The 14,260-nt window shown below is 45.1% G+C and overlaps 2 protein-coding genes across 5 annotated transcripts; both read right to left on the reverse strand.

Annotated features, from left to right (window-relative positions):
• Window positions 1-894: 894 nt before the first annotated feature.
• klhl8 (kelch-like family member 8) lies at window positions 895-7,256 on the reverse strand. Of its 4 annotated transcripts, XM_076158466.1 has the most exons (13): window positions 7,172-7,256; window positions 5,200-5,419; window positions 4,953-5,014; window positions 4,436-4,601; window positions 4,034-4,354; window positions 3,763-3,949; window positions 3,424-3,567; window positions 3,219-3,330; window positions 2,975-3,143; window positions 2,736-2,895; window positions 2,137-2,338; window positions 1,898-2,036; window positions 895-1,639 (listed from the first exon to the last, which is right to left on the reverse strand). In XM_076158466.1, exons 2-12 carry the CDS (start codon window positions 5,395-5,397, stop codon window positions 1,913-1,915), a joined length of 1,845 nt encoding a protein of 614 aa, XP_076014581.1. In that variant the 5' UTR covers window positions 5,398-5,419; window positions 7,172-7,256; the 3' UTR covers window positions 895-1,639; window positions 1,898-1,912. The 4 variants fall into 4 exon arrangements, with proteins under 4 accessions (XP_076014581.1, XP_076014578.1, XP_076014579.1 ...); XM_076158463.1 differs by having other exon boundaries at window positions 895-2,036; XM_076158464.1 differs by lacking the exon at window positions 7,172-7,256 and adding an exon at window positions 5,831-7,162 and having other exon boundaries at window positions 895-2,036.
• Window positions 7,257-7,508: 252 nt separating this feature from the next.
• Window positions 7,509-12,868, reverse strand: sdad1 (SDA1 domain containing 1). Its single transcript, XM_076158469.1, has 21 exons — window positions 12,685-12,868; window positions 12,471-12,575; window positions 12,295-12,393; window positions 12,080-12,190; window positions 11,780-11,851; window positions 11,555-11,655; window positions 11,409-11,466; window positions 11,239-11,313; window positions 11,040-11,141; window positions 10,665-10,734; window positions 10,477-10,580; window positions 10,295-10,352; window positions 10,127-10,185; window positions 9,889-9,965; window positions 9,641-9,738; window positions 9,441-9,517; window positions 9,067-9,193; window positions 8,672-8,954; window positions 8,481-8,565; window positions 8,236-8,397; window positions 7,509-8,145 (listed from the first exon to the last, which is right to left on the reverse strand). The coding sequence occupies exons 1-21, from the start codon at window positions 12,772-12,774 to the stop codon at window positions 8,098-8,100; spliced, it is 2,061 nt and encodes a 686-aa protein (XP_076014584.1). The 5' UTR covers window positions 12,775-12,868; the 3' UTR covers window positions 7,509-8,097.
• Between the last annotated feature and the right edge of the window lie 1,392 nt (window positions 12,869-14,260).

The following is a 14,260-nucleotide window of genomic DNA, read 5'->3' on the forward strand; positions in this document are numbered from 1 at the left end:
CCGGCGTAGAATAATGATATATGCGCAACTTAAAGCATCATCTGCAGAATGAAATGGATGATATGTTATAATAAGTGATACAGGAATCAAGAGAAGAGACAAGTACTGTAAACGTTTAGCTTTAGGGTGTTTTCTGATCCCAGTTTATGGCCCATCATGACCTGAAGGTAAATTCCATCAAACTTTAAAGAAAACAGAGGAGTCCCGTCAGTGAAATAGATCTGCAACTTTATTAAAACAACTTATACTGGTACCACGTAAATGAACAGCACAACATGGAAGAAGGAAAACAAGTCAAAATACAGCAACTTCTACAAAAGGTTGTGGCTCATTTTGCTTACAAGTAATGTGCAGTCATATAAAGCCAATTTAAAAACTAAAAAAAAAAAAAAAAAAGTCACCAGCAACAATTTATTTTTTCTCAGAAATGCCACAAATAGGCAACAGTTAAATAAACATCTTCAAACTTCAAGTCTAAAAAACAGACATATCAAGTAAAATGACACCAAATTCTCTATATAGGACAAAAATATACTCAGACTCCACATCTATTCTAGGAAAATAGTGCACAGCGATGGATAAGATAGTGTAAAGAATAACAAGATACACCTATTTTATTATACAAAATTTTCCATATATTAAAATATATCTGAACCATTTGCCAGAGACTGTTGAATAGAACTCAATGACTCACTAAATATAAGGCTCAGCATCCATTTTCCCTCAAAAACAGTCACAATTATGCCACTGTGGTCAAATAAAGGAAGAAAATACAGTACAAAATGTCCAAGCTGACTGTAAACACTTTCCTCGGGAGGTTCAGAGCTCGTCAGTCAGTGTGTGTACAATGGGTTCAGCATTTATCACGTTATTGTTAAGTATAATTTATCTCAACTGTTGATCTGTCGGCGGATCGGGGCCCCGTTTCCCGTTAAGTATTTCATGGGTTAAGGAAGTATTTGGGTTTATTTGTACATATAGCTTCTTGATGGCAGCTCTCCGTGGTTGAAGATGATGTCGCCTGTTCACGCCAGCATTTTGTTCAGTAAAGATTGTCACACCGAGGACGACACAAACGCGTCCTTATTTACAGTCATCAGTCAAGAGTTTCCAGCTTTGCATTTAACATGATACTACCGCAAGGAACTAAGTTTAAGAGGGTAAACTTGGCAATTATGCTGCTCCAGGCAGACATTTTCCCTTTACAAGAATGAATCGAGCACTGATTGTTATTAAAAATCTCTACAACTTAAAAGGTGGGACTGATGTTACCAAAGTGTAAGCAAATGTTGATTTATAATCCATATTACGGAAGCGTTCGATGATGTGGCCAGACAGCACCGTGCTGCATTCATGGTCATGGCTATTTAGAAATATTAATATTGCCTGCGTACTGACACAATTACATGATCGCACATATTGGCACAAGTCAGTTTTTTGTTTTCTTTCTTTTACTCTCTCTTTCTCTTTCTTTTACTATCTCTTTCTTTCACTCAGCCATACTGTGAGCTGTAGTTCAGTTACTGACCTTATTGATCATCTGACAGCAGGGATTGTTGACTAATATTTTCTGCCATGCCGCTTTTCTTGTTGCAGGAGTGTGTGATTGTAGTTTCAAAAGAATGTCTGCTTCTTTCTGCTGCTGAATGGCAAAAACTGCAGTGAGGCACAATTTTGTGTGCCCTGATGGTCACGAACGCAAATCCACAGTTTTACTAATGAAGATGTTGTTCCAGCGATGTAGGCCTAATTGTTTCTTTATCATCTGTGGTACATTCAGCCTTATTAATCTAATTAGTTCTAAAAATGTGATGTTGTGATGTCTTTTGGAAACACTCATGAAAGTCTAAGATGCTTTTGGGACATGGGCCCGGATGTGATGGTGACCTGCAGTCACCTGGGTTGTGGCGTGTCACATGCAGTTGACCACGTTGCTGGAGCCCTGGCCCACATCCCTGATCTTGCTTACGTGAGAGTCGCAGACGGCCACGCCAGCCCCTGCACGGCAATGAGATACTGAACCAACCAGCTCCCACCTAGAGAGGGTAAAGGACACTCGTCACAAAAACAAAATTGTAGGAGGAAGAAAAAGATAGACTCGGCACGTGGCAAAGTTCTCATCCATCTTCGGCTTACCTGTTCATTCGCGGCTCAAACGCCTCCACCGTGTTCAGGTAGATGTTCCCGTTGTGACCCCCGACGGCAAACACCCTCCCCATTACCGTGGCGACACCAACGCCGCCACGTGGCGTGGTCAGCTCAGACACGTACTCCCAGCGGTGCATTCGAGGGTCAAAGCGCTCGACGGAGCTCAGGGGCGAGTTGTCGTCAAAGCCACCTTTAGGGGAGACGGAGGCGTAAATGAGCAGGAATGAAGGGAACAGGAAGCTGTGACATTACTGCATGTAAAATAATTCACACACAATAAACGACAGCAAAGCACGCAGCTCTCAAGGTAAAATGTGACAGCAGAGGTCAAAATGAACCTGGAATGACTCGTCAAATTCTAAACGCTACAATAAAAATCTCTCATGCTTTGGCTGTAAATCAGTAACTAGATACATAACATGAACTTTTCTCTGAATCACACATTTGTGTTTCATATTGTGGGAGGTTTCACCCTGGAGACATGAGATCTGAATGCTGCACACAAAAGATCCACTTAAGAGAAAAACACATTTGTAAAACCGTCAAACCAAATCAAGTACATTTCCCTTTCCTGTCCTTCATCTCACCTACTACATAGAGGCAGCCGTTCAGTTTGCTGACGCCGTTCCCGGCCCGCCTCTGGCCCATCTCCTTCACCTGCACCCACTTGTTGAGGTGCGGGTCGAACCGCTCCACGCTAGACAGCGACGCCACGCCATCGTTGCCTCCCACCGCGTACACGTAGCTCTGGCAGGGGGAGAGGGCAGAGGTCAGCCGAGCACGGAGACGGGAAATTAACAAGTTTGGGTTTAAGCTTGTGTTTTACCCCGAGCGCCACGGACCCCACGCCTCCTCTGGGCGTGTTCATGGCGGCGACGGCGCTCCAGCGGTCGCACTCGATGTCGTAGCGCTCCACGTCGTTGAAGCAGGAGTTGTCGTCCAGGCCTCCGATGGCGTAGATGGGACCGCCGAGAGCTGCCAGGGCAATGCCCCTCCTACGACATCACACAGATACAGAGATCAGATAAGAAGTAAAGTCCCGTCCAGCTCATGCCGTCGCGTCTTCCTACCTCTTTGTGTTCATTGAGGCTTTCATCATCCATTTGTTGGTGAGAGGGTCAAACATCTCCATGTTGCCTAAGTGTTCATTACCATCATGGCCTCCTACAGCATAAACCTTCCCTACAGAGACAAACACCACAGTTTCTCCACATTTCCTTTCATGAACACATAAAGTTAAGAGTTTCAGGTAGGATTACGGTTCCTCTCTCTCACCTCCTACAGAGATCACGCCCACGTGACGCCGTCGGCTGTTCATCTCAGGGCCGAAAAACCAACTGTTCTTAGTTATGGAGTAGCACTCGATGCTGCGAAACGGGTCGCCGGAGCCACCGCGGCCGCCCACGCAGAACAACACGCCTGTGGGAATGTATGTGAGGGGAATATTACACCTTCTTGCTATAAAACACGGAAATATGCCGGTCAATAACACAGGAACGATCACAGAGCCACACGCTACGGGGAGTGACCTCGGCAAAAGATGCTGACCGCTGCTCCAGGTGATATAAAACCAGTAATGATGCCTTTCAGAGCCAAACAGCATATAAATCCTACCTGCTGTGTGTTTCCGGGGGATGGTGCGGACCGAGTACTCAAAGTCCGGCACCACTTTGTTGCTGAGGTGGAGGTGGTAGTTCCTGGCTTCGTCCAGCAGGTCGCGGCAGCTCAGGTTGCCTTTGATCATTTCCTCCTTGGCCACCTTTCCCGTCAAGAAGTCCACCGGGAGCAGAGGGAGGCGCACCTGGAGAGGGGAAACATGTGGGTGTGTATCGCTGTCTTAAAAAGGGATTCTATGGGGTTGTAAGCATGTAGCAGTGACTCCTACCTCAGACATGATCTGGTCCAGCCAGGCCTCGTGGTGCTGCGGGTTGGATTTGAGCCACTTGACCGCCGCCTTGTAAACCTGCGTCTCAGAGTGGATGTTGAGCTCGCCGGACGACAGCAGCGTGCGCAGGTGCTGCGGCGACACGCAGGTGAAGTCCTCGCAGTCCACCACCTCCGAGAAGTGCTCGCAGGCGTAGCGGTCGGCCATGTCCATCAGGTCCACACGGTTGTGGCTCTCGGCGAAGGTGCGCACCGCCAAGCAGTTGGTGGGGTGGAAGTGGGCCTTCATGTACTCACAGCAGGCCCTTGCCACCAACTCCACCTGCAGGGAAGAAATAGAACTGATGATTACCAATCTACAACGCAGGTGTTGGTGTTGCGTCTGTGTCCGGTGATTCCTCACCTGAAGGATGCAGGCGGCGTACAGCAGCGGCTGGACATTGTCCACGGTTAAGGTGAGCTTGGAGGAGTAAGCAAAGTGCACTAGGTCCTGGATGGCGTCGCCGTCAAAGTCCTTGATCTCAATCAAATTCTGCTTGGCCTCTGACATCTCTGACAGGAACATGGCCCTGAGGCAACAAACACACGCTCAGACAACAGACCCACAACAGATCCTGTCTCCTCCAAATGTAAGCTTCATGTTTACACAGTGATTCTGGAGCGACACATGGTCAACTGAGCTTAGAGGGAGGAACCTGCCTGACCTGCCTTTGTCTCCAACCAAATTAAATTAATCTGTGCCTTAAAACTCCATCAACATCCGGATGGAAGTATAGGATTATTGAGTCCATTAATTGTGTAAAAAAAATGGAAATGAAGCAGAGACATGTCGACACGTCATATTATGGCTTTGTGAAAATAGAGAAACAGAAGTGAATGCTCCGGTTAAAGAGGAAAGGAAACAATCAAACGGAAAGCACCTGAAGTACGGGATCACGCAGGCCAGCACCAGCTTGTGACACGGTATCAGCCTACTGCCCACCTGCAAAGAGAGGAGAACACGCACGCTTCAAAACGGAGAGTGTGACTGTCATTTCAGCAGCAGAAATAGCAGCACCTGGAAATCCAAAACCACACTCTGCTCTAAATTTAGCATTGAGAGAGGCTCAGATCTATAAAAACTGAACCTGTTGGCCGCAAACAAGAAGGAACCAAAACTCTGCTCACCTTTAACGTGACATCGCAGAGCTCCCCGACCTCGTAGAAATGTCGGAGGGAGTTGTGGAAGTCCTTCCAGGCCTCGTGAGCCTCGAACACGAAGGAACCGTCGGCCTCGCAGTCGGCTTTCAGGGTCTTGCCTCCCGCTCGCTTCTCCTTGGGCTTCGGCTGCTTGGCATGGTCTGGCACCACGTCGCCTGGTGCCATAGCTCTCTACGCAAACCGGCACCTTGACAGAGAGGCGGCAAGAGGAGGAGGAAGATGAGATGATGATGCTATTCGGACAGAAAGCAGAAAGCAACCTGGGGCCAAACAGACACTCTTGGCCGTACCAACTTGGGTGTGAGGAGGAGACCTCAACGGGTGAAACAAAGGGGAAAGTTGTGTGTGTGTGTGTGTGTGGAGAGGGGGGTGGCATTTCCTGCCAGCTGAGCAAGTTTGGTCAGTATTCCACCCCCTCTTAGTGTCACTTCCCCTTTACCTCTTTCTTTTGTGAATGAAAGCAAACGTGAAGAAAAGAGGAAGAGCAGATTGCCCCAAGCTACTGGAAGCATAGCAGAGTGCATACACACACAAACGCACTAACATACAGATACCCTGTCAAGAAAACAAACCAAACACCCTAACATACCATACTTACCAACTGGTGAGTGGGAGGAAAACTCCGCTCAGTTGATGATCCAGCCAGAATTGAGCAATGAGCGAGTGAAAGCGTGCAGGCAGAGGCCAGAGGCTCCTCCCACTGCTTACACATGATGCACTGTGTCTCTTTGAAACTGTCCTCCTGCCACTGAATAGACTCAGTGTATCGCCCCCTCATCACTAGTCCCCTCAGCTATAAGAGCAGAGAGCACTCAGTCCCATCATAGAGACTCAGCCACTTCTGTCCTGATTCAAAGGCTCATGGCCGAGCCTCAGCTGTGACCTTTGGGTCTCTCAACCACAGACTAGAGGGGCTTTGACTCAACTGTAGACCAATCAGGACGATGAGGGACACTTGCTTTCCCTTAACATGCCAACATACTTAGACAATATATGATTCATAAGCAGTAAGTAGAGCGGGAGTCAATAATTCAGCAAAAGATAGTGGAGCATCTCTTCAGCTCAGCAGGAGATCTCACACATTACTACAGTCCATCGTTCAGATTGGACGACCCGCAGGCGCCCAGCATGCCACATTAAGCACAAATGTGCACAGAGGGAGGGACACACACACGCACACACACACAAGAACACACTTTTGTCACATCAATTAGTTTATCCTGCACCAACAAAAGGGACAGGGACGCTTCCTGCCGCAACTCTACTAGAAAGAATGAGCTGCATTCTTCTATCAAGCATTCCCTCATCAGTGTTCATTTGGGTTGAGGTCTGTTGACAGCTGTTGCCATGGCGTCTGATTTACGGATGGAGACAGTTATTCTGGAAGAGACCAATTCCATCAGGAGTGAATGGTTTCATCTTTGATCTTTGATACAGTTTTGATTTAGACTGACCCTCCGCTTTAAGAAGACAAATGGACCCAAACCACCTGTGTATTAAGAAGTTCACTAGGTTGTCACCCGACACAAAACAACGTAGAGACATCCGTAGAAAAGGCTCAATTAAAGTCTGCACCATAAGTTTGAGTCGCAAGAAGAAGCAGAAGTCACCGCAATCCCTTCGGACAATCAAAGTGACCAATTCCGCTACCAAACCATGACGAATCTTGACCTCGCAGAGCAAACATACAATAAATAAGTCATGACAATACTGAAAACAATTTCAAAGTGTTTCAAAAGTAAATGAATGTTAGCTTATTTGCTTAAACAACCATCAGCCGAGCTAGCAGGGGAACCAGCTAGCTAACATTAGCTAGCACCAGACAGGACGCAGGAATTAGCAGTCACGACTTCATCAGTGAGACTAAACGAACAGTTGTGTACGTTTCTTTAACACTGGGTTATCCTTTGCGTGAATGAAAAAGAATGAATGTTTGTACCTCATTTCGCAGAAAGATTGAAAGCGCCGGCTGTGTGGCTCCGAAGCGGCGTTTGGCAGCAGCACGTTTGTTGTGGTTCGCGGTGGTTGATGGGAAATGTAGTTTTACAGCATAACCAACAGAAAGAGGCTATTTCAAGTTCATCAAGTTTTATATTATATAAAATAAAATATATGTATATCATTCTATTTCGACAGCTTCATCCAACTAATATATGTGTTCATTGATAGCATATGAAAAATCTAAATGATTAAAAATGTGGCCATGCAATTTCTCACCACTGACCAAGAATTATCTTACTTTGACTAATTAATTCAATGAAATAAATAAAACAGTATTGAAGCGTATTCAGAGGCTTTATTTGATTCTTATGAAGGGAACTTAGTTGACTTTGCTTTGTTTTCCTCCATCTCATCCAGCACTAGTTACAGCACTAACATTGTTGTGGGCACTAAACCAGCAGAATGTGCAAAGTAAGGAAATGTGTGTCCATAATCCCTATTGTTATGTGACATAAACTTTATTCTCCTATGATATTGCTCCTGAAATTACACATTAACACCTAACTCAACACCCACAGGTTTGGTGAACGATATAATTTAGATAAGTGTTTGTACACGCCAACATACACATATACGTTAAGTGTTTGGACAACTGCATGCATATCTGCTATTCATGTGCAGGTCTGTAAATTTGGTTTAAGAGGCAACGCAAAACAAGCAAATAGAATTGACCTGATAAATAAAGCATCGTTGTGACTAACTGGTATAAATTCACAATCGCACAATTATCAAAGATGATTTATTTCTATGCAATCAATCCACTTGAAGAATACAATAATAGTACAATATTCTTTGACACAGTCAAAGATCACGTTTGGACATTCAGATGTCCAGGATGACAACTTGAGTTTGTCCTCACATGTCCTACTTATGCTGCCTCTTCCTCTTCAGGAGTGCGTCTCGTAGAGCAATCTGAACGAGAAAGACAGAAAATAGTTGGAGGTGGTGGCTTAGTGTTAACATAGCGTAAGAGCACAGCTTTTATGGGCAGGTGTGGCTTACCTGTTTCTCTCTGAAGGAGCGTTTGCCTTTGCTTCGGACATTCTGACTGTGTCTCATCATCATGAAGTTCTTGGTCTTCTTCTTCTCCTTGTTGCTGGTGCTGGCGTGTGGGTTGAGTTTGGTCCGCTTCCTGACAAACTCCTTGCGGTCGGTTCGTCCTGCCTAGAAAAGTCAAACGCCGAAATGTAACGTCTGCAAATCTAAAAGCTGTGTGGGACTTCATCTACAGATCCACGGGTGTTTACCAATGCTGTTGCCAGTCGTGTTTCCTTGTCAGCTTTTGGTTTCTTATGCAGTTTCTCGATATTCCTCAAAGTCAGGATCTCCCCTCTGAAAGCAGATACACACTGTATTTACCTCATTTATCCATATTTTGATCACCATCCGAAATCAGACACCGTCATGAATATGGAGTATAAACAAATAGCTTGCTAACCTGTTGTCCTCCTCCTCATCAATATCCACATTCTTCCTCTTCATGCCTTTGCCCGGTGCAGCGTTGACCTCCTTGGCCATCTGGACCAGGCGGATCTTCTTGAAGTCGTCCTGGGTGAGGAGCCTGCTGGCACTGACCGCCGCCGCCTTGGCTTTCCTCTCCTCCAGGGGCATCGCCTGAAGCTTCTCCGCCACTTCGCCCGCGTCCTCGTCAGAGGAGTGGTGAACGTCCACCCACTCGCCGTCTTCGTCGCCGTCGCTGATGCTGGCGCTCTCCCAGCCATCTGTCGGAGAGGGGGTGGGGGGAGATTAAGAGTGAAGTAACAAAAGCCAACTCTTGTCACGTCTTCATGTATCCGCCACTGGAATCCAATCATTTACTGAAAGAAAAGTTACCATCTTTATCTCCTTCTTTTTGCTGCTCCTCCACCTCGAGGACTTCAGCTCCAGGTATGTAGTCTTTAGCTTCCAGCTCTCCGTAGTCTTTGACCTTGGTCTCTGATGACGCCTCTGTTGGTCTCCCCTGAACAACAAGACACATGGTTTCCAATGACGTCTGGGTCAATAATTATGAGGTCGTCTTCTTATTTGGAAAGAAAAACAACTACAAGGGTCATTTCTTGTCCGTGCTCACAATACCAAGTGCACACTGTGTACTTTTAACTGGTGCATGATCTGTGATACCAAATATGTGATTACCAATTTTTTTTTTTGTCTTCTTTCTGACACAACAATCACTTCTCAGTCTAGAAACTCAAACGCCGCCTCACCCTGTCTCTCTTGTGCAGCATCTGTGGATTCAGATTCCTGAACAGCTGGATCAGTCCTCTGGCCGACATCATCACATCTGAGACAAATACGTAAATACATTCAGTCTCAAAATAAACTTACAGCTGTGTTAATGAATGCACTGAGGGTTGTTACCAAGGTAACGTGTGTGTGCATGAGGTCACTGTCTCGGTCAACTCACTCTTGTCTTTGTGGGTCTTATACTGGGCCAGATCCTGCAGCAGGTCTCCAGTAATGGCGAGTGGACAGCGAGCCGTCACCTCCTTGATGGCATTGATACTGAAACACACACATTTATCACAACACAACCACACTGTAAAGTTGTTTGAGGTGTTTCCTATAAAAGGGTTAATAAATAGTCTATAATCACATTTTAGAATATTAAAAACAACACAATCTTTAAGAGAGACGATCCCAGCTGCTACTCACCCCACAGTCATGACCTCGCCCGAGTTTCTGTCCGTCACAAAGTTGTTGGCAATGGTCATGATCAAAGGTTCGATGACCTGTGAGGATGGGAAAGTTTGAACAGCGTTAGATCCCCGTGCGGTGTGTGTGTGTGTGTGTGTGTGTGTGTGTGTGTGTGTGTGTGTGTGTGTGTGTGTGTGTGTGTGTGTGTGTGTGTGTGTGTTGCCTCTATCGAGTAGATGAGTGGATGTGGACGTACCTCTGGGGGTACGAGGTTGTGGGAGGATTGGGCAGCACACAGGAGAATCTTCGTCACCTCTGGAAAGACAACAAGATGTCAGAATGAAAGCTTAAAGCTGCATGTATCCTGCTCAACCTCAACACAAGGGATAAGAGTCAGGCTTCCTTTAATAAGGGCGACTTTTACCTCTCTGATGGGGCTGGATGAATCTCTGGATGAAGGGGTAATAATTGAAGAGGAAAAGCTGTGGGAGGAGGAGGAAGAGGGGGAGGAAACAAACAAGCAGCTTATCACTCACTTCTAACACTTATTACTGGATAATAATGGACAATAGTGTAGAGCAGCTTGTGCGATGACGAAAGACTCACCTCGTGGATTCCAACCAGTCTGGATATGAGCTCCATCATCATGATCTTCACCTCGAAGCGTTCTTTAGAGTCTTCCAGCTGCTTCAACATCTTCTCTGAGAAATCTAAACAAGGGGAGAGGGATCAGCGTCACCCACCCAGAGCACTAAAGGGGGCCGAGCTGTGGGACCGGGATGAGCCTGACCCACCTTGAGGATCGTGGATCAGATGGATGGCAGAGAAATTGAACACTTCCGGCTTCTTCTTCTTCTTGTTTTTCTGCCAAAGTGCATAAAAAGAAAAGTTGATTCATCTGCAACAGTACAGGTCATATAAAGGTCATATAGACGGGAGGCAGTGGCTCAGTGGGTAGTGCTTCTGCTTGGGAACCGGAGGGTTGCAGGTTCCAGCCCCTGCCGAGGTGCCCCTGAGCAAGGCATCGAACCCTCAATTGCTCCCCCCTCTGCGAAGGGTGCTAATGTAATGTAAGTCGCTTTGGATAAAAGCGTCTGCCAAATGATCGTAATGTAATGTAATGTAATGTAATGTAATGTAATGTCATATTGTATCAACAGTAATCACACCTTCAGGACTTTCATGGCTCGCTCCATCTTCTTCTTGTTTTTGGTGGTTTTCTTGCCGGTGGAGTATCTCACCATCAGGTCTCGGGCTGAAGGTCCCTCAGCCTGGAGATGAAAACAATTCAGACAGCATCCATGGTTACATCTGCTCTCCTTTCTATCAGACTGATCCATCCTTTCTTTGGTATCTGTGATAACTTGCCTCAGAGTCTGAATCATCCGAATCCTTCTCGTCTACATCTTTGCCCAAGAAGAACTTCATACCTCCGACCAGGATCTAACCAGGGGAGAGAAGAACATGATTGAGATCAGGCCCATCATCTTACTCAGCACGGCGAGCGGAGGATCAGGCTTTGAACAGGAGGAACACACCTTTGTCACCTTGGAGAAACACGCTGTTGTAATGACATTCACTGTTTTGGCATCATTCCTTTGAGAGAAGTGAAAGAGTTCTTGTAAAATAAGACACTCACACTCCAGTCCTGCTTCATGACATCTATCTACAGACTGAATCTCACCATATGTTCCTTTTGTACAGCTCACCCATCACATCCAGGGAGATCTTTGCTGCGATGGGATTACTGTCTCTGAGCATTGTGTACATGAAGTTCTGTAGCGTCTGAAACACACACACACACGCGTCCCATAACAGACAGCAGACAGTGGACAAATACAGCTTAAATACTACACACACAAGTCCTGGGTGTGTGTGTGTGTGTGTGTGTGTGTGTGTGGATCCTTACCGTGTTGACCTTGTTGTTCTTGTGCTTGGCATTAATGTTTTTGATATCTGCTACAATGTGCGTGTACAGGGTCTGTAGGGATGAAGCACAATCTTCATCAGGAAGGTGAGAGAGAAGAAACGGTGACAACAGTGACAAGCTAAAGACTAGTTTCAATGTGCAACATGTGTTCAAGTTGTTGTTATGATGCATTTAGAGTCCATTCAGACTCCACCTGAAATCTGAATGGTTGGAGTTTATATCTTTAAGGGGAACCTTTTAAAGGGAAATTAACGGAATGAAGGCTTTGGGTTCTCTGACCTTCCTCAGGAGTTTGTCGTGACATCGCAGCAGCTCAAAGAAAAGCTCCAGCAGACCTGAAGGGTTAATCAGATCTTTGTTCCTCATGAGAATCAGCGCTTTGCAGAAGGTCTAATGGACACAAGGAAACACACAACCTCTCAATACTCAGCATACAAGACACACAAAGTGACTGTTGCTTGGTTAGTGTGTGTGCTGTGTGTGTGTGTTCTTACCATTCTCAGGTCTGACTCTAGGACTGTGTGATGGTTCATTAATAACTCAGACAGCTCTTGGGGGAAGTTTGACAGGTGCTGCTTGTAACAGTGTCCAACCTGCAAGACATGGAAAAGCTTTAACAACAATCTGCGACGAAAACAAAGACAGAATCTCCGACTTCACACGTGTTTACCTGAGCGAGGAACATGACCAGGTCTGCCAGCTCCTTGTTTGGTTTGTCAGGCTGCAGTTTGAAGATGTGCACATTTGACTGGTAATGTCTGTACTGCTGCAGAAACTGAGATCAAACACGTGAACAAGTGTTATTGTAGTGCGCTGACTCCAAACACAGATCACACTTATTAAAGGGTTTAGCTGCTAGCTAACGGCGCTAGCTCGGCACTTACCTCTTCTATATACGACGGAGGATCTCTTTTGATCAGATTCTGGAGTTGCGGCAAGTTGTTCGGCAACTTGTTGTTGTGCCGACCGGACATAATTTCAGGTGATTTTGTGAAATGGCGATGAGAAATATTACTATTCACAAGACCAGCATGGCAAAACAGTAGGCTACCATTTAGTTTCGCGTCACATCCGGTTTTGGGTAGCTTCCGGTTTCTCTGTTTACGTTCAACAGCGCTTCAAAGACTTGGAAACACTTTTTTACTGTTCGACTTACTTTATATCTGTCCGTATGAATCTGAAGACGACACAAGCTTTATATAATACCGAAAGACACATTAAAACTCGTGGAAAACATGGAAACTACCAAGACAATTGTTCACCCAAATGGCGATTTTACATTTTTTTTATTAAAACGATTGATTTTAGAAAATCACAATGGAAAACAAGTAAAAAAACGAAATAAAAATAAATAACTGTAATCGTTTTTCGAAATATTAAACGTTCTTGATGATGATACTCACACAAAATCGATTTTTTAAAACTTAAAAGTTCTGTACATCATTCATTGAGCTTTCTACTGCGCTGATTACAATATTTTTATTACGAGTTTTGCTTTATCATCCCAAAACTCTCATTGAAGATATCTGATCACAAAATGGATGGCCAATTATTAAATGTATCATTTTACGGCGATGAGACGGTAATGGCGATTTTGGCACCACCTCGTGGCAAAATCGTGTAAACACTTCATATTACATGTACGATTTTTCGGCGATGAGACGGTAATGGCGATTTTGGCACCACCTTGTGGCGAAATTCCCGTAAAATGATACATGCAATAGGTAGTGTTACACAATTTGGCCACAAGATGGTGCCAAAATTGCCCTTACTGTCTAATCCCCGGAAAATTATACATGCAATCAGTAGTGTTACACAATTTGGCCACAAGATGGTGCCAAAATCGCTATTAATGCCTCATTGCCAAAAAATATACACGCAGTAAGTAGTTACATAATTTGGCCACAAGATGGTGCCAAAATCGCCGCTACTGTCTCATCCGCGGAAAATGATAAATGCAATAAGTAGTGTTTACACAATTTCGCCACAAGATGGTGCCAAAATCGCCATTACTGTCTCATCGCCGTAAATTGGTACATGTAATAGCTAGCTATGGACTTTGTTAGTACTTCACGTGACAGCGTGGCTTGCTAAGTGTGCCAGGTTATTGCCCAGCACAGAAGAATGCCAAGCAAAAAAGACAACTCAAGTCCAACTCAATATTTGAATTTTTACACACATGCCTCAACCTAGCAATGCTAATTCACCCAGGGTAGTTATGTTCATGGCATATTATGAACATTTATAATGTGTATGCATTTAAATGAAAGGTCTGGCCATACACAAATGTTTTGTTCTTTCAGAGGCTGTAGTTATAGTTAAATTGTATTCTATAATCATTCTTACTTTTCAGCCTTATGTATATTATAAGTATTGCATCACGACATTTAAGTGTCCTTCAATACACCACCAATGCAGCCGAGCTTTGGTGGGCTGAGAGGTGATGTGCAGGGAAATAAC

The sequence above is a fragment of the Genypterus blacodes genome, unplaced genomic scaffold, assembly GCF_046128005.1.
Source record: "Genypterus blacodes isolate CSIRO-AG114 ecotype Tasmania unplaced genomic scaffold, CSIRO-AGI_Gbla_v1 ptg000077l_1, whole genome shotgun sequence".
NCBI lineage: Eukaryota > Metazoa > Chordata > Actinopteri > Ophidiiformes > Ophidiidae > Genypterus > Genypterus blacodes.

Excerpts from the sequence above, each read along its gene's own strand:
- klhl8 (XM_076158466.1), bottom strand. The coding sequence starts at position 5,397 with ATGGCACCAGGCGACGTGGTGCCAGACCATGCCAAGCAGCCGAAGCCC. Across the intron at positions 4,355-4,435 it reads ACGCCGCCTGCATCCTTCAG|GTGGAGTTGGTGGCAAGGGC; the intron begins GTGAGGAATCAC and ends TCTTCCCTGCAG. Across the intron at positions 3,331-3,423 it reads GGGCGTGATCTCTGTAGGAG|GGAAGGTTTATGCTGTAGGA; the intron begins GTGAGAGAGAGG and ends TTGTCTCTGTAG.
- sdad1 (XM_076158469.1), bottom strand. The coding sequence starts at position 12,774 with ATGTCCGGTCGGCACAACAACAAGTTGCCGAACAACTTGCCGCAACTC. Across the intron at positions 12,576-12,684 it reads CTCCGTCGTATATAGAAGAG|TTTCTGCAGCAGTACAGACA; the intron begins GTAAGTGCCGAG and ends GTTTGATCTCAG. Across the intron at positions 9,739-9,888 it reads GGCGAGGTCATGACTGTGGG|TATCAATGCCATCAAGGAGG; the intron begins GTGAGTAGCAGC and ends TGTGTGTTTCAG.